The sequence below is a fragment of the Hypanus sabinus genome, chromosome 3 (genome assembly GCF_030144855.1).
Source record: "Hypanus sabinus isolate sHypSab1 chromosome 3, sHypSab1.hap1, whole genome shotgun sequence".
Lineage (NCBI taxonomy): Eukaryota > Metazoa > Chordata > Chondrichthyes > Myliobatiformes > Dasyatidae > Hypanus > Hypanus sabinus.
In genome coordinates, this window is record NC_082708.1 from 185,684,018 (window position 1) to 185,708,438 (window position 24,421).

The 24,421-nt window shown below is 43.8% G+C and overlaps 1 protein-coding gene across 6 annotated transcripts in view; it reads right to left on the reverse strand.

Annotated features, from left to right (window-relative positions):
• The window catches only part of si:dkey-183c6.8 (protein O-GlcNAcase), a 96,265-nt gene that overhangs the window by 24,442 nt on the left and 47,402 nt on the right, over positions 1-24,421 (reverse strand). For 5 of the 6 annotated variants that reach the window (XM_059965761.1, XM_059965765.1, XM_059965760.1 and 2 more), the window contains 4 exons: positions 21,629-21,733; positions 13,762-14,345; positions 4,877-5,051; positions 1,417-1,473 (listed from right to left, as the gene is read on the reverse strand). In XM_059965761.1, coding sequence (XP_059821744.1) covers positions 1,417-1,473; positions 4,877-5,051; positions 13,762-14,345; positions 21,629-21,733 — 921 coding nt within the window. The remainder of the gene's footprint in view (positions 1-1,416; positions 1,474-4,876; positions 5,052-13,761; positions 14,346-21,628; positions 21,734-24,421) is intronic. The other variant, XM_059965764.1, reaches the window with a different exon arrangement.

The following is a 24,421-nucleotide window of genomic DNA, read 5'->3' on the forward strand; positions in this document are numbered from 1 at the left end:
GCCAGCTCTATTATGGTCACAACCTTCTCCCACCATCGAGGATATCTTCAAGAGGTGGTGCCTCAACAGGGCAAAATCCATCAGTGAGGACTCTCTCCATCCAAAACATGCCGTCAGGGAGGAGGTACTGGGGCCTGATGACCCACACTTAGTGCTTAAGAACAGCTCCTTCCCCTCTGCCATCATATTTCTGAACAGTCCATGAACACCACCTCGCAATTCCTCCTTTGCTCTAATGTATTTATTTTTATTACCACCTTTTGTAACCTAAATGTAGGTCCATGTTTTCTTCTACAATCACAATGAGACCACACTCTGGTTGGAGGAGCAACACATCATTTTCCATCTGGTAGCTTCCAAACTATTACCATGAACATTGATTTTTCTAACTTACAGTAATTTATTACCCCTCCCTCTTCTTTCCTTTTTAATTCCCCAAGTTGGCTCTTCTTTTCCTCACCTGCGCACCACCTCCCTCTGGTGTCCCTCCTATTTCCTTTGGTCTCATGGTCCACTGTAATCTATCAATTCCGTCTTCTTCAACCCATTACCTCTTCCACCTATCATTCTCCATCTCACCCCACCCCATTCACCTCCTGCTCACCTGGGTTGACCTACCACCTTTCTTCCCCACCCCCCGCTTTCTTCTATTGGCTTCTTCCACCTTCCTTCTCAGTCTCAATAAAGGGTTTCAGTCTGAAACGTTGACTCTTTATTTTCCCTCCACAGATGTTGCCTGACCTGCTGAGTTCTTCCAGCATTTTGTGTGTGTTGCTCTGGATTTCCAGCATCTGCAGAACCTCTCATGTCTATAGTAGTTATTTTTATTGTCTTATGTGTACTGCTGTCATAAAACAATGAATTTCATGACATAAACACACTACAGTTACTGGAAAATCCAAAGCAACACACACAAAATGCTGGAAGAACTATGGACATTGAACTCATGAACACTACCTCACTTTTTAAATATATATTATTTCTGTTTTTGCACGATTTTTAATCTGTTCAATACACACATACTGTAATTGATTAACTTATTTATTTTTCTTCTTCTATATTATGTATTGCATTGAACTACTGCTACTAAGTTAACAAACTTCACGACACATGCCAGTGATAATAAATAGAATTCTGGTTCTATGGAAGTGAATAGATAGTCGACAATTTGGGCCAAGAGCGTTCTTCAGCACAGATTTCATGACATATGTCAATCACAATGAACTAATAATCTGATTCTGAGCTCTGAATCACTTTAAGTAGAAAGTCTGGGAGGCCAGTCAGGAAGAGGATAATGACAAAAAGGCATTTTCTCAGGCACAGGGCTTTCTCAGCTTTTGAGAGGAATGGTTTTGAGGTCAACAATCACAGATCTGTTCATGGATGGCAACATGATTAAAACATAATAATACTCACACTGGAAGCAGTTCATCCAAGAGTTAAAGGAGAAGGTATTCTTCTCAATACGGCCATCTAGGGGAAATAGAATTAGTGATCAGAGAGCTGTTGTAGTTAGCAGAATTAGCATCAGTGTATTCCCCTGTTGGATTAGACTATACTTGTTAGTTTCCTTGAAGTTTTAACTTTCTTATGCTTGTTTTTATTTTTATATAATTATCTGCAGTATTTACACACAATTGTTCAATGAGTTTCCTAGTGGTTACAGTTCCTCTATATCTTTCTGGAAGCTCCTTGGTTCCAGTGATGGGTATCACATGATTTGAATATGGGCTATCTTATTGGCTAATTCAAGCAACAAAATCTGAATGGAATATCTGCAATGGATGGAAATTGAATGGAATTAGCAAACTGGTATAAACATAAGACCATAAGATAAAGGAGCAGAAATAGGACATTTGGCCCATCAAGTCTGCTCCGCAATTTCATCATGGCTGATCCAATTTTCCTCTCAGCACCAATCTCCTGCCTTTGCCCCATGTCCCTTCAAGCCCCGACCAATCAAGAAACTATCAGCCTCTGCCTTAAATATACATAAAGATTTGGCTTCTACAGCTGCCTGTGTCAACAAATTCCACAGATTCACCACTCTCTGGCCAAAGTCATTCCTCCTCATCGCCATTCTAAATGGACAGCCTATATTCTGGAGCTGCTTCCTCTGGTTTTAGACTACCCTACCATAGGAAACATCCTCTCCACATCCACTCTATTGAGGCCTTTCAATATTCGATAGGTTTCAATGAGATCTCCCCTCGTTCTTCTGAATTCCAGTGAGTACAGATCCAGAACAATCAAAAGTTCCTCATATGACAAACAGTTTAATCCTGGAATCATTTTCGTGAAGCTTCTTTGAACCCTATCCAGTTTCAGCACATCCTTTCTAAGATAAGGGACCCAAAACTGCTCACAATACTCCAAGTGAGGCCTCACCAGTCTCAACACAATATCCTTGCTTTTACATTCTAATCCTCTTGAAATGAATGCTTACATCATATTTGCCTTCCTCACCACAGACTCAACCTGCAAATTAACCTTTAGGGAATCCTGCACAAGGTCTCCCGAGTCCCTTTGCACCTCAGTTTTTTTGTATTTTCTCTCCAGTTAGAAAATAGTCAACCCTTTCATTTCTTTTACCAAAGTGCATGACCATACACTTCCTAACACTGTATTGCATCTGCTACTTCTTTACCCATTCTCCAAATCTGTCTAAATCCTTCAGTAGACTCTGTACTTTCTCAAAACTACCTGCCCGTTCACCAATATTTGTATCGCCTGCAAACAAAGCCATCAATTCTATACTTCCAACAATTACTTCTTTGCTCTTTTCTTTGCCACTAGGCGTTCTCTCTCTCTCTCTCTCTCTCTCTCTCTCTCTCTCTCTCTCTCTCCTTCTTGTTTAGTCATGCTTAATCAGCTACCATAAGCAACAACTTTTATGCCTCAATCTTGACATCCAAAGAAGCTTTGTTCACAAAAACATCAGGATCCAACACCCCTTTGCAGCCCAAAAGGTTACCCACCAACAGAGTTAAATCAAATTCCTTGAGATGTGTGTCAGCATTCTCCTCATAAACACAACCACGAACCTGATCTTGCAAAACAAATCGCTACCTCACACTCTGAAAAGTGTTGGGATGATGGTGCAGTCCAACTGGAAACGATTCTGCCCTGAGATTGGACTAAAACCATGTCCTTCTGTCACTCAATCTTCAGAGTGGTGATGAAACATTTTCCATTACAGGCAGTGGCAGAGAGAAAGCAGCAGTTCAGTAAATGAAGGGGAATAATATTTTGAGCATTTTCCCTGTTTTCATCCAGTGTGGACTAGGTCAGCATCACTGGAAAAAGTAAAATATGTGCTTACACAGTAGTGTGGTAGTTTGCATAACACTTTACAGTGCCTACTGCGAGATCAAGGTTCAATTCCAGCCGCTGACTGTGAGGAGTTTGTACGTTCCCCATGTGACTACGTGGGTTTCCTCCAGGCTGCTCCGCCTCTCTCCCACATTCCAAAGGCATACGGATTAGGCTTAATGAGTTGTGGGCACACTGTTGGCCTCAGAGCATGACAACACATGTAGGCATACCCCAGCACATTTTCAGTACAAGTGCTGCATTTCACCATATATTTCGATATATTGGGTGCAGCCTGAGAAACTAGGCAAGGTCACTTGATTCCAAGCAAATGGTTTATTGATCATTACAGAACTTTTTCTGGTGCTTCCTGCTCCCTTCCCTCTCCCTGCCCCCATCCACTCTCAGTCCACAAAAGAGACTCATATCAGAATCAGGTTTATAATCACTCACATATGTCATGAATTTTGTTTTTTTTTGCAGCAATACATACAGTACTGTGCAAAGTCTTGGGCACCCTAGCTATTTATATAGGCTGGGAGGGAGCCCTGCCAGACAACAGATTCCAGGCACTGCTACTACAGGTCTAAGGCATTTTTTCCTTTTTTGTGGTCGAGCTGGCTGCAAGCTATGGTGTTCGTCGAGATTGTGGCTCAGACTTAGTTGACTTTTAAGTCGTAGGATGTCTTTTGGGGACTGAAAGGGGTGTTAGATATCAGGTTAGGATTCGGGGACAGGGATGTGGGGAATTAGACATCAGGTTAGGGTTTACAGAGAGATGTGGGGAGTTAAAGGTACGATGAGGGTTTAGGGACAGGTACATGGGGGAGTTAGAGGTCAGATTAGGGTTTGGGACAGGGATATGGGTGAACTAGAGGTCAAATTAAGGTTTAGGGACAGGAATGTGGGGCAGGTAAAGGGCAGGCCTCTTCTCCATGCTGGAAGGACATGGGACAAAGGACATCCAGAGTCACGACCACCACTCTGCACTTGATGGCGAGCGGCATGGACATGTGATGAAGGACATCCATGGATATTGAGCTGACCCAGGTTGGTTTTGTCCTGGGATCAGATATCCATGCGAGCAGGAGCACAAGTTGTCATGAGGTCTGGTCAGTTGGCAAGCCCAGAGTTTGAGTCTGAAGTTCGAGATCTCCAGTCTGGGGTTCAACACAAAAGATCTAAGCCCGACGGCCAAAGCCTGGAATTCAAAGTCTGTTCTGCAGTTGGAGGCATGGTCTGGAGTTGAAGTTGGAAGCCTGGCACGAGTTGGAATGGGAGGCCTGGCCATGTGTGTACAAAAGTGGGAGGGAGGAGAGGGCTTGTTTTCTGATGCCTCTTGTGTTCTGTTCTGCCGAGCATTCTGGCCATGCTGTGCTGGTACAAGCAGGCTGCTCGTAGCACATTCCTTTGCTCTTAACGCAAACGTTGCACTTCACCATGTTTCCACGAATATGTGATAAATAAATCTGAATCTGAATGTTGCCTCACTTTCCCCTTCATGTACAGACTATATCTGATGCCCAACCCTCCTAACCAGTGATAAATGGAGCCATTCACTCACCCACCCACATCACAAAGGCCTTGGCAACGAGGAGTGTGTTCCTGATGTCCCAGAGGTAAGGGTAAAGGTCATAGACAATCGCCCTGTTGGAGCTTCTCATGAACTGCCGGTAGAGTTGGACGATTCCATCACACCAGAGCTGGAATGTTTGCGCGCGTGTTCTCCACTCCTCCACCTGGTGGGGATAGGGGTGAGGTAGATCAGGACAGTGGATAGCATGTCACATGTACAATATTTACCACATCACCCACCTCATTACCAAGCACAGATTCCCAGATCCGAACCAATCCCTGTTATTCCTCCTGTTCAATAATCCATCCATCCCTCAAGCAATAATGAATCCCTCTGTTGCCTTCTTCAATAATCAACCCTTCCAGTCTTCAAAATTCAAGATTGTTTCATGTCATTTCCAGTACACGATTGTAAAGGATGAAATGTTACGCCAGACCCGATGCAGCACAAAAAATGCAGTAAGATAAAGAATACAGTATTAACAAAAAACAATAAATACATAAGATAGCCTATATACATAGATTCATTGTATGTCCATAAAGTGAATCTAGACATAGGAATGTCTGTATATAAGGTGACTCTGACAGCAAATGATAAAGTAGTGGTGGTTGGGGGTGTGGAGGGGTGGGTTAATGGGTGCTTACTGCTTGGGGAAAGTAACTGTGTTTAAGACCATAAGACATAGGAGCAGAATTAGGCCATTCGCCCATTGATTCTGCTCCGCCATTCCATCGTGGCTGATTTATTATCCCTCTCAACCCCATTCTCCTGTCCTTTCCATGTAACCTTTGACCTGATTAATCAAGAACCCATCAACACTGCCTTAATTATACCCAATGACTTGGCCTCCACAGCTGCCTGTGACAAGGAATTCCACTGATTCACTACCATCTGGAGAAGGAAAGTTTTCCCCATCTCTGTTCCAAATGGATGTCCCTCTAGTCTGAAGCTATGCCCTCTAGACTGTCCCACTAAAGGAAATATCCTCTCCACATCCACTTTATCTAGGCCTTTCAATATTCGATAGGCTTCAATGTGATCCCCCCTGATTCTTCTGAACTGCAAGGACTACAGGCCCAGAGACATCAAACATTCCTCAAATGTTAACCCTTCCGTCCAGGGATTATCCAGCTCCTCTGGACGCTCTCCAATACCAGCACATCTTTTCTTCAATAAGGGGCCCAAGATTCCTCACAATAATCCGAGTAACTGTTTTTGAGTCTATTTGGCCTGGTGTGACTTCTGTGTAGCTTCCTCCCTGTTGGGAGTGAGGGAAATAGTCCATCAGCAGGGTGGGTGGGTTCCTTGGTGATGTTACTAACCCTTTTCCAGCACCCTTCTGTATATATTCTGATGATTAACACCAAATTTTGACAATGTACAATCCCCACTTTGTCCTTTTTTCCTCACTGTGTCCAATAAGAATTGTAGTTCCCAAGATATGTAGATCAAAAAACAAGAGAAACTCTGCAAATGCTGGAAATCCAAGCAACACACACAAAATGTTGAAGGAACTCAGCAGGCCAGGTAGCAGCTATGGAAAACTCTACAGTTGATGAAGGACCAAGAACCTTCAGCAGAAGGGTCTCAGCCTGAAACGTCGACTGTACTCTTCTCCATAGATGCTGCCTGGCCTGCTGAGTTCCTTCAGCATTTTGGATATTTAGATCAAACTCTCCTATACAGTACTCACTGGAACTTAGAAGAATGGGGGGTGGGTCAGAATCTTTTTGCAACCTATCAAATATTGAAAGGCCTAGTTTAAGTGGACATGGAGAGGGTATTTCCTATAGTGGAGTGTCTGGGACCAAAGGGACTTTGAGATTTATTATCACTGACATGTGACGTGAAATTTGTTAACTTATCAGCAACAGTCCAATGCATTATATAATCTAGAAGAGTCAAAAAAAACCATAATAATAACAAACAAGTAAATCAATTATGTATATTGAATAGATTTTTAAAAATGTGCAAAAACAGAAATACTGTATATTAAAAAAAAGTGAGGTAGTGTCCAAAGATTCAATGTCCATTTAGGAATCGGATGGCAGAGGGGAAGAAACTGTTCCTGAATCTTTGAGTTTGTGCCTTCAGGCTTCTGTACCTCCTACCTGATGGAAACAGTGAGAAAAGAGCATGCCCTGGGTGCTGGAGGTCCTTAATAATGGATGCTGCCTTTCTGAGACACAGCTCCCTAAAGACCTCCTGGGTACTTTGTAGGCTAGGACCCAAGATGGAGCTGACTAGATTTACAACCTTCTATAGCTTCTGTCAGTCCTGTGCAGTAGCCCCTCTATACCAGATACTGAGCTCTCCATGGTACAACTATAGAAGTTTTTGAGTGAATTTGTTGACGTGCCAAATCTCTTCAAACTCATAATAAAGTATAGCCACTGTCTTGCCTTCTTTATAACTACATCGATATGTTGGGACCAGGTTAGATCCTCAGAGATCTTGACACCCAGGAACTTGAAGCTGCTCACTCTCTCCACTTCTGATCTCTCTATGAGGATTGGTATGTGTTCTTTCGTCTTACCCTTCCTGAAATCCACAATAAGCTCTTTCGTCTTACTGACATTGAGTGCCAGGTTGTTGCTGCAGCACCACTCCACTAGTTGGCATATCTCACTTCTGTAAGCCCTCTCGTCACCACCTGAGATTCTACCAACAATGTTGTATCATCAGCAAATTTATAGATGGTACTTGAGCTATGCCTAGCCACACAGTCATGTGTATATAGAGAGTAGAGCAGTGTGCTAAGCACACACCCCTGAAGTGCGCCAGTGTGGATCATCAGTGAGGAGGAACTGTTATCACCAATCTGCACAAACTGTGGTCTTTCAGTTAGGAAGTCGAGGATCCACTTGCAGAGGGAGGTACAGAGGCCCAGGTTCTGCAACTTCTCAATCCACTATGGGGAGAAGCAGGAGGAATGGGGTTGAGAAGGAAAATATATCAGCCATGGTGGAGCAAACACCTGGGGCTGCCTCCGGCACATCATCAGACTGTGTTGGTCATTGACATAAGAGCATAAGAGACTCACTTCAGTGTATGTTTCGATGTTTCAATATACATATGTCAAATTAAACTAATCTGACATTAAAATCTATGAATTACAAAAAATAAATGAATAGTACAAAAGATAGGAATAATGGACCATTCAGAAGTCTTATAGTGGACATAAAGCTCCTGAATCGTTAAGTGTGGCTCTTCAGGTTTCTGTACATTCCCACTTATGGCAGTAATGAGAAGAGAGCATATCCCAGAGAGTGATATGTTCTTCCTGATAAATGCCACCTTCTTGAGGCACTGCCTTTTGGAGATGTCCTCTATGGTGTGGAGAGGTGTGCCAGTGATGGAGCTGGCTGAATTTATATCTCTCTGCAGCCTCTCACAATCCTGTGCATTGTAGTCTCCAGATGCAGTGATGCAGCCAGTCAGAATGCTCTCCACTGTACATCTAGAAATTTGTGAGAACCTTTGGTGACATACCAAATCTCCTCAAACTCCTAATGAAGTAGAGTTACTGCTGTGCCTTCTTCATGAATGCCTCAATGTGTTGGGCTCAAGATTGGTCATCTGTGACACCCAGGAATTTGAAGCTGATCCACTTCTGTGAAGAGAGCCATTTGAATCCCATAGGAAGGTGACATTCATCACTGAGGACACTTATCCTATGGGACATGCCCTCTTCTTGTTACTATCATCAGGGAGGAAGTATAGGAGCCTAAAGACTTGCAATGGAATCATAGGGCACTACAGTACAGAAACAGGCCCTTCAGCCCATCTACCAGGTTTTCTTTTGTCCCTTCTACCTGGGCGCAAACCATATCCCTCCAAATCCCATCTATGTACTTATCCACACTTCACATAAATATTAAAATCGAACCTGCATCCACCACTTTTGCTTATAGCTCATCCTGCACACACAACACCCTCAGAGTGAAGAAGTTCTCCCTCAGGTTCCCCTTAAATATTTCACCTTTCACCTTTAACCTATGTCCTCTAGCTCTACTCTCACCCAATCTGATGGGAAGAAAACACACTTGCATTCATCCTATCTATACCCTCATAATCTTCTATATAAGATCTTCCCTCATTTTCCTACGCTTCAGAGAATGAAGTGCTAATTTATTCAATCTTTCCCTGTAACTCAGGGTCTCAAGTCCCAACACATGTGTGTAAACTTTCTCTGCACTTAATGATCCTGGAATGTTGGGTTTTGGAAGCGTAGAAGTTAGTGTAACGCTTTGCAGCGCCAGTGATCAGAAGATTGAGGTTCAATTCCTGCCGCTGTCTATGAGGATCCCATGACCACGTGGGTTTCCTCCAGGAGTTTCAGTTTCCACATGCAAGTTAGGGTTAGTAAACTGTGGGCATGCTATATTGGCACCAGCAGCATGGCGACACTTGTGGGCTGCCACCCAGTACGTCTTTGCACTGTGTCGATATTAGTCACAAATGATGCATTTCAGTGTATGTTTCAATGTACTGATGAGCAGAACGGTAGTATAGAGGTTAGCACAACGCTTTACAGTACCAACAGCACGGGTTCAATTCCCAACAGTGTCTGTAAGGAGTTTGTATGTTCTCCCAATAACTATGTGGGTTTCCTCTGGGCGTTCCAGTTTCCTCATAGTCCAAGGACACACTGATTAATAGGTTAGTTAGTCATTGTAAATCGTCCTGTGTTTAGGCTCGGGTTAAATCGGGGGTTGTGGAGTGGCATGGCATGAAGAGCCAACAGGGCCTGTTGCACAATGTAACTTAATAAAATAAAAAATAAATAAATGTGACAATAAAGCTAACTGCTCTTCCATTCCACAATCAGATTCCTGAATGGTCCATGAACTCATAAACACCACCTCATTTTTCCATTTTTAAGACCATAAGATAGAGGAGCAGAACTAGGCCTCTTGGCCCATCAGGTCTGCTCTGCCAGTTCATCATGACTGATTCATTTCCCTCTCAGCCTCAATCTCCTACCTTCTCCCCATAACCCTTCATGCCCTCACTAATCAAGAATCTTATCAACCTCTACCTTAAATATACCCAATGACTTGGCCTCCACAGACACCTGTGGCAACAAATCCCACAGATTCATCAACTTTCTCATTTCTTTTCCAAGAGGACGACCCTTCTATTCTAGGAACATAGAAACATAGAAAATAGGTGCAGGAGTAGGCCATTCGGCCCTTTGAGCCTGCACCACCATTTAGTATGATCATGGCTGATCATCCAACTCAGAACCCTGTACCTGCTTTCTCTCCATACTCCCTGATCCCTTAAGCCACAAGGGTCATATCTAACTTCCTCTTAAATATAATGAACCGGCCTCAACTGTTTCCTGTGGCAGAGAATTCCACAGATTCACCACTCTCTGTGTGAAGAAGTTTCTCCTCATCTCGGTCCTAAAAGGCTTCCCCTTTATCCTTAAACTATGACCCCCGCGTTCTGGACTTCCCCAACATCGGAAACAATCTTCCTGCATCTAGCCTGTCCAATCCCTTTAGAATTTTATACGTTTCAATAAGATATCCCCTCAATCTTCTAAATTCCAGTGAGTATAAGCCTAGTTGATCCAGTCTTTCTTCATATGAAAGTCCTGCCATCCCAGGAATCAATCTAGTGAACCTCCTCTGTACTCCCTCTATGGCAAGAATGTCTTTCCTCAGATTAGGGGACCAAAACTGCACACAATATTCTAGGTGCGGTCTCACCAAGGCCTTGTACAACTACTGTAGAACCTCCCTGCTCCTGTACTCAAATCCTTTTGCTATGAATGCCAACATACCATTTGCCTTTTTCACCGCCTGCTGTACCTGCATGCCCACCTTCAATGACTGGTGTACAATGACACCCAGGTCTCATTGCATCTCCCTTTCCCTAATCGGCCACTGTTCAGATAATAATCTGTTTTCCTGCTCTTGCAACCAAAGTGGATAACCTCACATTTATCCACAATAAATTGCATCTGCCATGAATTTGCCCACTCACCTAACCAATCCAAGTCACCCTGCATCCTCTTAGCATCCTCCTCACAGCTAACACCGCCGCCCAGCTTCGTGTCATCCGCAAACTTGGAGATGCTGCATTTAATTCGCTCATCAAAATCATTAATATATATTGTATTGTAAACAACTGGGGTCCCAGCACTGAGCCTTGCGATACCCCACTAGCCACTGCCTGCCATTCTGAAAAAGTCCCGTTTACTCCCACTCTTTGCTTCCTGTCTGCCAATCAATTCTCTATCCACATCAATACCATACCCCCAATACCGTGTGCTTTACGTTTGCACACTAATCTCCTGTGTGGGACCTTGTCAAAAGCCTTTTGAAAATCTAAATATACCACATCCACTGGCTCTCCCCTGTCCACTCTTCTAAAATCTTCAAAAAATTCTATAAGATTTGTCAGACATAATTTTCCTTTCACAAATCCATGCTGACTTTGTCCGATGATTTCACCTCTTTCCAAATGTGCTGTTATCACATCTTTGATAACCGACTAGCATTTTCCCCACCACCGATGTCAGACTAACCAGTCTATAATTCCCCAGTTTCTCTCTCCCTCCTTTTTTAAAAAGTGGGGTTACATTAGCCACCCTCCAATCCTCAGGAACTAATCCAGAATCTAAGGAGTTTTGAAAAATTATCACTAATGCATCCACTATTTCTTGGGCTACTTCCTTAAGCACTCTGGGATGCAGACCATCTGGCCCTGGGGATTTATCTGCCTTTAATCCCTTCAATTTACCTAACACCACTTCCCTACTAACATGTATTTCCCTCAGTTCCTCCATCTCACTGGATCCTTGGTCCCTTACTATTTCCAGAAGATTATTTATGTCCTCCTTAGTGAAGACAGAACCAAAGTAGTTATTCAATTGGTCTGCCATGTCTTTGTTCCCTATGATCAATTCACCTGTTTCTGACTGTAAAGGACCTACAATTGTCTTGACCAATCTTTTTCTTTTCACGTATCTATAAAAGCTTTTACAGTCAGTTTTTATGTTCCCAGCCAGCTTTCTCTCATAATCTTTTTTCCCTTTCTTAATTAAGCCTTTTGTCCTCCTCTGCTGGTCTCTGAATTTCTCCCAGTCCTCAGGTGTGCCGCTTTTTTCTGCTAATTTATATGTTTCTTCTTTGGACTTGATACTATCCCTAATTTCCCTTGTCAGCCACGGGTGCACTACCTTCCCTGGTTTATTCTTTTGCCAAACTGGGATGAACAATTGCTGTAGTTCATCCATGCGATCTTTAAATGCTTGCCATTGCATATCCACCGTCAACCCTTTAAGTATCATTTGCCAGTCTATCTTAGCTAATTCACATCTCATACCTTCAATGTTACCCTTCTTTAAGTTCAGAACCTTTGTTTCTGAATTAACTATGTCACTCTCCACCTTAATGAAGAATTCCACCATATTATGGTCACTCTTACCCAAGGGGCCTCGCACGACAAGATTGCTAACTAACCCTTCCTCATTGCTCAATACCCAATCTAGAATGGCCTGCTTTCTAGTTGGTTCCTCGACATGTTGGTTCAGAAAACCATCCCGCATACATTCCTGATACATAAGAGCCTCTTAAATGTCCTAATGTATCTGCCTATACCATCACCCTGGCAGTGCATTCCATGCACCCACCACTCCCTGTGTCAATAAACAACCTCTGACATCCCCCTTTACCTTCCTCCAATCACCTCAAAATTACACCCTCTTAATGTATCTGCCCCTACCCCCTACCAGTACGTCCCACAGAGCCACCAATCTTTGTGTAAAAAAAAACTACCTCTGGACATCCCAATCATCTTCAATTTACACCTCCTTGTTAGATATTAATTGATGTTTCTTAAGTGAATTATTATGAAGATGGAAATATATTCAAAGTTCAAATTTCAAAGTAAGTTTCATAATCAGAGTACGTATATGCCACCACATACAACTCCACGATTCTTTTTCCTGTGGGCATACTCAGCACATTTATAGAATAGTAATGATAACAGGATCAATGAAAGATCAAGTAGACCACAGAAGACAACAAACTGTGCAAATGCAAATATAAATAAATAGCAATAAATAACGAGGGCATGAAATAACAAGTTAAAGAGTCCTTAAATTGAGATGAATGGTTGTGAGAACATCTCAATAAATGAGTGTGGTTATCCGCTTTAGTTCAAGAGCTTGATGGTTGAGGGGTAGTAACTGTTCTTGAACCTGGTGGTGTGAGTCCTAAGGCTCATGTACCTTCTATAGGATTCGTAAAAGATTCATAATATATATAATAATTTAGTAATTCTCATAATTCAGGGGCAGCACAGTAGCACAGTGGTTAACACAACACTTTACAGTACCGGCAACCCAGGTTCAACTCCCACCACTGCCTGTACATTCTCCCCGTTACTGTGTGGGTTTCCTCTGGGTGCTCGGGTTTCCTCCCACATTCCAGAGGCATACTGGTTAATTGCTCATTGTAAATTGCCCCATGATTAGGCTCAGATTAAATCGGGAGATTGCTGGGCTGTTTGGCTCAAAGGACCAGAAGAGTCTGTTCCATGAGGTTACTCAGTCAATCAAAACATATTATTATTCACGAGCAAAATTCCATAAAACTCGGAAGAAAGATTCTGACTGGAGTGACCTTTGGAACACACACAAAATGCTGGAGGGACACAGCAGGTCAGGCAGCATCTATGGAAATGAATAAACAGTTGACATTTCAGCCGAGACACTTCATCAAGACTCTTTCTGAAAAGAAGACCACTTCCTGTGCAGGGTAACTTCTTAGCTAGTGCTCTGCCATGCCCTTCTTCTTGCCCACCTCTCCAGCACCCCAGCCCACTCCTATAACCCACTGCACCCCTCCTCTCACCTTCAGGCTGTCAACCTTGGTGTTGGCACTCACGTAGTCGGTGTTGGCCTTGAGCCACTGGAATTCACGCAGCCTTCGCGCCGCCTCCTCGCCGTGTTCGTACGGCAGGTGAAAGAGATCTACCATCAGCCGCAGGTCATCCAGGCTCAGGCTGGGCGAGCAGCAGCCCCCTCCCTTCACCTGGCCAGAGCCATTCATGGCCTGGATCCCGTCAGCCACCTCCGTCGTTCCGCTCCCGAGCTCCACCGGCCCTAGGGGTCTGTCAGGCGATTGGCTGGTCCCTGCCAATTCCAACTCCGTTTTCCCAGGAGCCTCCGGTGTGCTCTGGGTCTCAGACTCGCCCACTCCAGCACCACTGCTCTCCACCTTCCGGCCGATGTCCGTCACCGGGTGGTGGCTGCCACTGTCTGCCTCCAAATCCTCGCGAGCTTCTGCCTTCACCGATGCCTTCGGTGTGCCCTGTTGGTCAGAGCTTACTGCTTCCGGCTTCCCAGTGCCTGGTTCACTCTCGCCATTTACAGTAACCTCGTCAGTAGGTTGGATCACCAGTTCTCCCTCCTTTCCTTCCTTTAGGAGCTGTCTGCCTGTGAGAACAAATAGAAAAAAGTTAACCCCACCCTTACTAATGCGGAGATGTCCACTTTCTTCCTGATCAGTCTCTTTCTGGTTCATTAGGGTTGTCATAGCCGGGAAGGCAGTGGGGATAAGCTCTCACTACTTATTAAATGCTCCCAATGGCCTGCCTCTCAAACAACCTCTGACAACATCTGGCACCTGGCCTTCCCATGTGGTTTAGTTACTAAGCCTGACGGAACTGTTTCTACTGAAAGGAGAAGGGGCAAAGGCAGGTTACTGGCACCTCAAAACCAATCACTTCAGGCAGATGGTGCTCAGCCTTGGTTGGTAGCTCATCTAGGAGAAGGAAAACTCTGTTCTCCAACCTCTGCGGCCCTCCGGCTACACCCACTCATGGGGAAGGCTTCAGAAGTAAACACCGGAAAAAAGATGCTCATGCCCATTATGCAGGTCTACATTGAGTTCAACGCAGACTGGCAACTTGTGTGATGCCGCTGGAGCCAAACTGTATCAGTCTCTGCCATTCCTTTGGATTCATCAGCTACACAGTGACATGGAAAGGGGCAGCCTGCTGCACAGGTAACAGCTTGCTCTCCATATTGTACTGCCCTGGCTTACATGTTACAGGTAGGACGCAACATCCATGGTCCATCTCGACCAACGGAGGGTCTCCACAATCTCTATTTCCCCACTTCATTTTGGCTGTGCATGCTCGGACTTAATTCCTTGGAGCATAGGAGGCTGAGGGGTGACATTATTGGGATATATAAAACCAAGAGGGATATGGATAGGGTGAATGCATGTAGTCTTTTCTCCCCAGAGACAGTAGAATATACAAGAGTACAGCACAGGAACAGGCCCTTCAGCCACAATATTGTGCCCAACCAAATAAATTAGTATTCATATCCTTCAACTTCCCTCACTTTCATACACCTATCTAAACATCTCTTTAATGTCCGCAATGTACCTGCCTCCACCACCTCCCTGGCAGTGCATTCCAGGCACCTAGCACTCTGTGTGAAACAGCTGGCCCCTCACACGTCCAGAAGCCATAGGTCTAAGCTGAGGGGAAAGATTTCAAAGTGTCCTGAGGGGCAGCTTCTTCATACAGAGGGTGGTGCATTTACAGAAGAAGCTGCCAGAGGAAGTGGTTGTAGCAAGTTCAATAACAATGTTTAAAAGTAGATGGACAGGGAAGATTTAGACGGAAATGGGCCAGCGCCAGCAATGGACTAGCTTGGTGGCCATCTTGTTGAGTTTAAAAGGCCTGTTTCCAAGCTGTGGTACTCTTTTATAAACGTTCCCAAGAAGACGGATGCTTTACTGCAGACAGGAGACTGTACAGGCTGGGTATGGAATAGCAAACAAGATTCTGCAGGAATTCAGTGGACCAGGCATTTTTCTCTGGAACTGTAACACTATACACACACAAAATGCTAGAGGAATTCAGCAGGCCAGATGGCATCTATGGAGGGGAATAAACAGTCATTGTTTCAGGCCGAGATCCTTCCTCAAGACTGGAAAGAAAGGTGTGAGATACCAGAATAAGAAGGGAAGAAGGGGAAGAGTGCAAACTAGAAGGTGATAGCAGAAGCCAGGTGGGTAAGTGAGAAGCTGGCAGGTAATAGGTGGAAAAGGTAAAGGGCTGAAGAAGCAATCTGACAGGAGAGGAGAGTGGGAGAAAGGGAAAGGTGGGGGGCACCTAGGGAATGTGATAAGACAGTGAGAAGAGGCCAGAGTGGGGAATTGGAGAAGAGGGAAGGGGGAGGGGAACAATTATTTTCTATGTTTTGTTTTTTTTTATTATCTTATGTATGTAAAGAAAAGCTTTTCACCATCTCTCTGTGTCACTGGCCAATCTCTGTACCTCTGTTCATTCTATTACTATACACTCAGTAGCCACTCTATTAGTTACTTCCTGTACCTATAAAGTGGCCACTGAGTGTACGCACATGGTCTTCTGCAGCTACAGCCTATCCACTTCAAGATTTGATATATTGAGCATTCAGAGATGCTTTTCTGCACATCACTGTTGTAACGTGTGGTTACTTGAGTTACTATCGCCTAACTGTCAGCTTGAACCAGTCTGGCTGTTCTTCTCTGAACTCTTTCATTAACAAGGTGTTTTAACCCAAAGAACTGCCATTCACTGGATGCTTTTTTTTTGCTGTTTTTCATACTATTCTCTGTAAACTCTGGAGATTGTTGTTAGCGAAAATCTCAGGAGATCAGCAGTTTCTGAGACAGTCAAACTGCACCCTTTGGCACCAACAATCATTCCACAATCAAAGTCACTTGATCACAAGTCTTCCCCAATCATTGTTTGGTCCGAAGAACAACTGAACCTCTTGACTATGTCTGCATGACTTTATGCATTGAGTTACCGCCACATGATTAGCTGATTAGATATTTACGCCAATATTTGGGTACATGGAGCTTAGAGGACTATGGGTAAGCCTAGGTAGTTCTAAGGTAAGGACATGTTCAGCACAGCTTTGTGGGCTGAAGGGCCTATATTATGCTGTAGGTCTTCTATGTTTCTATGTTAGCAAACAGGTGTATAGGTGTACTTAATAAAGTGGCTACTAAGTGTATGTCTATCATTGTATGACATCAGCAAAACAATTAGTAATTTATCTCTATGGAATTTTAACATTTCACACACAATAAGTTATGTGAAAAAAAAGATTCCAAATAACAACAAAAGGCTTGAGGTTCATGCACCATCCTGGCTGGGAAATATATCTCCGGTCCTTCATTGTCACAGAGTCTAAATCAACTTTTAACAATTTTTATCAATGCACCGTATTCCATCTGGATGCATCTCAGCTTGGTATGACCATAAGATATAGGAGCAGAATTAGGCCAGACTGCTTAGGCGTTTCATCATGGCTGATCCATCTCCCTCTCAGCCACATTCATAAGAACATAAGAGTCAGCCATCTGCCCTGTCAAGCCCGCTCTGCCATTCAATAAGATCATGGCTGATCTGGCCATGGACTCAGCTCCACCTACCCTGCCTTTTCCCCATATCCTTTAATTCCCTTACAATGCAGAAATCTATCCAACCTTCTCTTAAATACATTTACTGAGGTATCCTGTACTCTTTCATTGGGCAGAGAAGTCCACAAATACACTACTCTCTGGGAAAACCAGTTCCTCTTCATCTCCGTCCTAAATTTACTCCCTCAAATCTTGAGGCCATGTCTCCTAATTCTAGTTCCACACAGTAGGCTTATTCAGAAAGTCAGAAGGCATGGGATCCAGGGAAGTTTGGCCAGGTGGATTCAGAATTGGCTTGCCTGCAGAAGGCAGAGGGTCGTGGTGGAGGGAGTACATTCAGATTGGTGGGTTGTGACTAGTGGTTTCCCACAAGGATCTGTTCTGGGACCTCTACTTTTCGTGATTTTTATTAACGACTTGGATGTGGAGGTAGAAGGGTAAGTTGGCAAGTTTGCAGATGACACAAAGGTTGGTGGTGTTGTAGATAGTGTAGAGGATTGTCAAAGATTGCAGAGAGACATTGATAGGATGCAGAAGTGGGCTGAGAAGTGGCAGTTGGAGTTCAACCCAGAGAAGTGTGAGGTGGTACACTTTGGAAGGACAAACTCCAAGGCAGAGTACAAAGTAAATGGCAGGATACTTGGTAGTGTGGAGGAGCAGAGGGATCTGGGGGTACATGTCCACAGATCCCTGAAAGTTGCCTCATAGGTAGATAGGGTAGTTAAGAAAGCTTATGGGGTGTCAGCTTTCATAAGTCAAGGGATAGAGTTTAAGAGACGCGATGTAATGATGCAGCTCTATAAAACTCTGGTTAGGCCACACTTGGACTACTGTGTCCAGTTCTGGTCGCCTCACTATAGGAAGGACGTGGAAGCATTGGAAAGGGTACAGAGGAGATTTACCAGGATGCTGCCTGGTTTAGAGAGTATGGATTATGATCAGAGATTAAGGGAACTGGGGCTTTATTCTTTGGAGAGAAGAAGGATGAGAGGAGACATGATAGAGGTGTACAAGATATTAGGAGGAATAGACAGAGTGGATAGCTAGCGCCTCTTCCCCAAGGTACCACTGTTCCGTACAAGAGGACTTGGCTTTAAGGTAAGTGGGGGGAAGTTAAAGGGGGATATTAGAGGAAGGTTTTTCACTCAGAGAGTGGTTGGTGTGGAATGCACTGCCTGAGTCAGTGGTGGAGGCAGATACACTAGTGAAGTTTAAGAGACTACTAGACAGGTATACGGAGGAATTTAAGGTGGGGGGTTATATGGGAGGTGGGGTTTGAGGGTCGGCACAACATTGTGAGCTGAAGGGCCTGTAATGTGCTGTACTATTCTATATTCTATGTTCTAGTTTCACCTATCAGTGGAAACAACTTTCCCGCCACTATCTTTTCTCTCCCTTTCACAATTTTATTTGTTTCTATAAGATCTCCTCTCATTCATCTGAATTCCAGTGAGTACAGTCCCAGGCGACTCAATCTCTCCTCATAGTCTAACCTCCCCCCCACCCCCCACCATCTCTGGAATCAACCTGGTGAACCTCCTCTGCCCCATCTCCAAAGCCAGTATATCTTTCCTCAAGTAAGGAGACCAGAACCGCGCATGGTACTCCAGGTGCGGCCTCACCAGTACCCCGTACAGTTGCAGCGAAACCTCCCTGCTCTTAAATTCAATCCCTCCAGCAATGAAGGCTAACATTCCATTTGCCTTCTAGATAGCCTGCTGCACCTGCAAACCAACCTTTTGTGATTCATGCACAAGCACTCCCAAGTCCCTCTGCACAGACTTCTGCCCCGTATCCCTTCATGCCCTGGCTAATGATCAACTTCTACCTTAAATATACCCAATGACTTGGGCTCCACAGCCATGTATAGCAAAGAATTCCACATATTCACCACTCTCTGGTTAAAGAAATTCCTCCTCATCTCCTTTCTAAAAGGACACCCCACTATTCTGAGGCCCTGTCCTCTAGTCTTAGACTCCCATACCATAGAAACAGAAAATAGGTGCAGGAGTAGGCCACTCAGCCCTTCGAGCCTGCACCACCATTCAGTGTGATCATGGCTGATCATCCAACTCAGAGCCCTGTACCTGCTTTCTCTCTATACTCCCTGATCCCTTTAGCCACAAGGGCCATATCTAACTTCCTCTTAAATATAACCAATGAACCGGCCTCAACTGTTTCCTGTGGCAGAGAATTCCACAGATCCAACACTCTCTGTGTGAAGAAGTTTTTCCTCATCTCGGTCCTAAAAGGCTTCCCCTTTATCCTTCAACTGTGACCCCTCGTTCTGGATTTCCCCAACATCGGAAACAATCTTCCTGCATCTAGCCTGTCCAATCCCTTTAGAATTTTATACGTTTCAATAAGATCCCCCCTCAATCTTCTAAATTCCAGTGAGTATAAGCCTAGTCGATCCAGTCTTTCTTCATATGAAAGTCCTGCCATCCATTGGATACATTCTCTCCAGCTTGGTAAATACTTTTCTCAAGATAGGGTACAGGGTATTCCCTCGGACCTTGAAGAAGACTAGTGTTGAAATTGTAGGGGCCCTGGCAGATATATTTAAAATGTCGATATTTATGGGTAAGGTGCCAGAGGATTGGAGGATAGCTCATATTGTTCCATTGTTTAAAAAAGGCTCTAAAAGTAACCTGGGAAGTTATAGGCTGGTAAATTTGAAATCGGTAGTAGGTAAATTATTGGAAGAAGTACTAAGAGATAGGATTTACAAGTATTTAGACAGCCAGGGACTTATTAGTGAGAATCAACATGGCTTTGTGCGTGGTAGGTCATGTTTAACAAATCTATTAGGGTTTTTCGAGGAGGTTACAAGGAAAGTGGATGAAGGGAAGGCAGTGGATGTTGTCTACATGGACTTCAGTAAGGCCTTTGACAAGGTCCCGCATGGGAGGTTAGTTAGGAAGATTCAGTTGCTAGGTATACATGGTGAGGTAGTAAATTGGATTAGACATGGGTTCAATGGGAGAAGTCAGAGAGTGGTAGTGGAAGATTGCTTCTCTGAGTGGAGGCCTGTGACTAGTGGTGTGCCACAGGGATCAGTGCTGGGTCTATTGTTATTTGTCATCTATATCAATTATCTGGATGATAATGTGGTAAATCGGATTAGCAAATTTGCTGATGATACAAAGATTGGAGGTGCAGTGGACAGTGAGGAAGGTTTTCAAAGCTTGCAGAGGGACTTGGACCAGCCGGGAAAATGGGCCAAAAAATGGCAGATGGAGTTTAATGCAGACAAGTGTGAGATATTGCACTTTGGAAGGACAAACCAAGGTAGAACATACAAGGTACCTGGTAGGACACTGAGGAGTGCAGTAGAACAGAAGGATCTGGGAGTACAGATACATAATTCCCTAAAAGTGGCGTCACAGGTAGATATGGTTGTAGAAAGAGCTTTTAGCACATTGGCCTTTATAAATCAAAGTATTGAGTATAAGAGTTGGAATGTTATGGTGAGATTGTATAAGACATTGGTGAGGCTGAATTTGGAGTGTTGTGTGCAGTTTTGGTCACCTAATTACAGGAAGGATATTAATAAGGTTGAAAGAGTGCAGAGAAGGTTTACAAGGATGCAGCTGGGAATTGAGAAACTGAGTTACAAAGAAAGGTTGAATAGGTTAGGATGTTATTCCCTGGAGTGTAGAAGAATGAGGAGAGATTTGATAGAGGTGTATAAAATTACGATGGGTATAGATAGGCTATTTCCACTGAGGTTAGGGGAGAAAAAAACCAGAGGACATGGGTTAAGGGTGAAAAGGGAAAAGTTTAAAGGGAACATTAGGAGGAGCTTCTTCACACAGAGAGTAGTGAGAGTGTGGAATGAACTGCCAGTTGAAATGGTGAATGTAGGCTCACTTTTAACATTTAAGAAAAACTTGGACTGGTACATGGATGAGAGGAGTTTGGAGGGATATGGTCTAGGTGCAGGTCAGTGGGACTAGCAGAAAAATGGTTCAGCACAGCCAAGAAGGGCCAAAAGGCCTGTTTCTGTGCTGTAATGTTTTATGGTTCTATGGTTCTAACAATATTCAAGAGAGGATTTTCACTGTATCTTCATACAGGTGACAATAATAAACCGATAACAATTCCAAACTCGGAACTACCTTCCCGATAGTACCCCGAGAGAACCCTCACCGGGACTGTACCCCGAGAGAACCCTCACCGGGACTGTACCCCGAGAGAACCCTCACCCGGACTGTAGCAATTCACTGGCAATTAATTATGTGTAATAATTACTAACAAGTTATAAAAGGTACACACACTCACTCACTTGGGAACAAAGGCCTGTTGACTTCCTTCACCCAGTCTGCCAGTGCCAATTTCAGGGCTTCATTGGGACAGTATGTCTGGCCAGTCTCAGCCCTCTCAACCGTATCTGAAAACAAAGTTAATAGTACCAGTTATAATTACAAGAGACTCTGCAGATGCTGGAAATCCAGGGTAACATGCACAAAATGCTGGAGGAATTGGAGGAACCCCACTGCCACTAACAATCATTCCACAATCAAAGTCACTTAGATCACATTTCTTCTCCATTCTGATGTTTGGTCTGGAGAACAACTGAACCTCTTGACCTTGTCTGCAAGCTTTAATGCACTGAGTTGCCGCACATGATTGGCTGATTAGATACTTGCATTAATGCATTTTACTCCTAATAAAGTGGCCACTGAGTGTTACAGTGTTACAGAGAAAGCCGCCTGGACTACTTAGCAACACGCAAAAAATGCAGGTGGAACTCTGCAGGTCAGGCAGCGTCTATGGAAAGGAATAAAGTGTCAACGTTTTGACTGAAACCCTTCATCAGCCTGAAGCATCAACTCTTTATTCCTTGCCATAGATGCTACCCAACCTTCAGAGTTCCTCCAGTACTTTGTGTGTGTTACTAATGGGGTTAGTTGTTTGTTGGCGACACCATCCCTCAAATCGGCTCGAAAATTCTTGTCCCACTCAAGCTCACTGCTCACATTGCCCCCTGCATTCATCAAACCTACAAGGCATGATGACTCATGATGACAGTGGCTCATTGCAAACTGCAATTGATTTCAGTGATTCGCTGTCCCTCAAATTTTGGTCGGAGTTAACAGTTGCAGCTTTTCTTGTGTTTCCATAAATCAATGGAACAGTAGTGGTTGACGTAGCATTATTACAGAGCCAGTGATCAGCAATCAGTAATAGGGGTTCGATTCCAGTTGCTGCCTGTGATCATGTGGGTTTCTTCCGGTGTTCTAGTTTCCTCCCATATCCCAAAGACTTACGAGTTAGGGCTACCAAGTTGTAGGAATGCTACGTTGGCACCAGAAGCATCACAACACTTGCGAGCTGTTTCCAGCATGTCCTCAGACCGTGTTCATGCTTGGCACAAGTGATGCATTTCACTTTAAATTTTGATGTACATGTGACAAATAAAACTAATCGTTTTAAGCATTTCTCCTCCCTGACATTGATCATAGTTAGTGTTCTGGGATGGAACGTTTCAGCAATAGCAGGTGGATAAGTTGGGTTGGTTTGCTTACAAGCAGAGAAGGTATTCTTTATAACTCTGGAAAATCTGATAGTAGCGAGTTAAACTACCCACACACCTTGGGATGTGAAAGAAGACTGGAGCATACACGAGATACACAGAGAACATGCAAACTCCACACAGACCACCAAAGTTCAGGTTTGAATCTGGGTCACTGGAGCTCAAACCCGTGAGCCATCATGTTGCCCAGTTTTGGTGATGTTTGTTCTTGGAGTGGTTGGAGAATTTCAATTGAGGGACACAGTGCAGTAATAGTACAATCAGCTCATGCATCCGATTACACCCATGTGGCCACTTAACCTACTAACCCGTACTTCTTTGGGATGTGGGAGGAAACTGGAGTGATCATGGGGAGAATGCACAAACTCCTTACAGACAGCAGTGGGGATTGAAGCTGGGTTATTCACACCGTAATAGTATTACACTAGCCGTGCTGCCCACTAAAGACCCACATTCATTTTAGGAATAGGATCTTTCTCTTCGTCATCAGATTTCTGAATGTTCCATGAACCCATGAAAACGACAGTAGTTATATTTAATTAGGAATTTGAATTTTTTTTTGTCACCAAAAACAGTTACAGATTCCTACAGATATACAGACGGCACAGGATCAAAGAAAGCTGCAGAAAGTTATAAATTCAGTCAGCTCCATCATGGGTACTAGACCCCCTCCCCAACACCTTCAAAAGGCAATGCCTCTAAAAGGAAGCATCCATCATTAAAGACCCACATTACCCAGGACATGCCCTCTTCTCTTTGCTACTATCAAGGAGAAAATACAGGAGCCTGAAGCCACACACTTAATGTTACAGGGACGGTTTCTTCCCCTCTACCATTAGATTTCTGAATGGACAATTGGACAATGAACACTATCTCGTTATCCTTTTTTCTCTCTTTTTCCACTACCTATTTAATTGTATATTGCAATTTATAGTTTTTATTATCAATTGTAAATTTGCCACAATAAAACAAATTTCATGACATATGCTAGTGATATTATATCTGATTCTCCATTCAACTTTTGCACTATTTATTTATCTTTGTAACTTATAGTCATTCTTTATGTCTTGTACTGAACTGCTGCCGCAAAACAACAATTTTCGTGACATATGTTAGTGACAATAAACGTGATACTGATTATGTTTTAATTCAAACCAAGCCTGGATTGTGTAGCGGCTAACATAACACTGCTACAGCAACAATGAGCCAGGGTTCAATTCCTTCTGCTGTCTGTAGGCAGCTTGTATGTTCTCCCTGTGACTGTGTGGGTTTCCTCCAAGTGCTCATGATTTCTCCCACAATCCAAAGACATTCAGATTAGTGGATTAATTGATCACATGGGTAAAATTGGGCAGCACATGCCCAGTGGGCTGGAAGGATCTGTTACCTTGCTGTAAGTCCCTAAAAATCTAAATTTCGGGGTGGCACAGTAGCACAGCAGTTAGCATAATGTTATTACAGAGCTAGCAACCCGAGTTCCATTCCACCATCTGTAAGGAGTTTGTACATTCTTCCAGTGGCCGGTTTCCTCCCACATTCCAA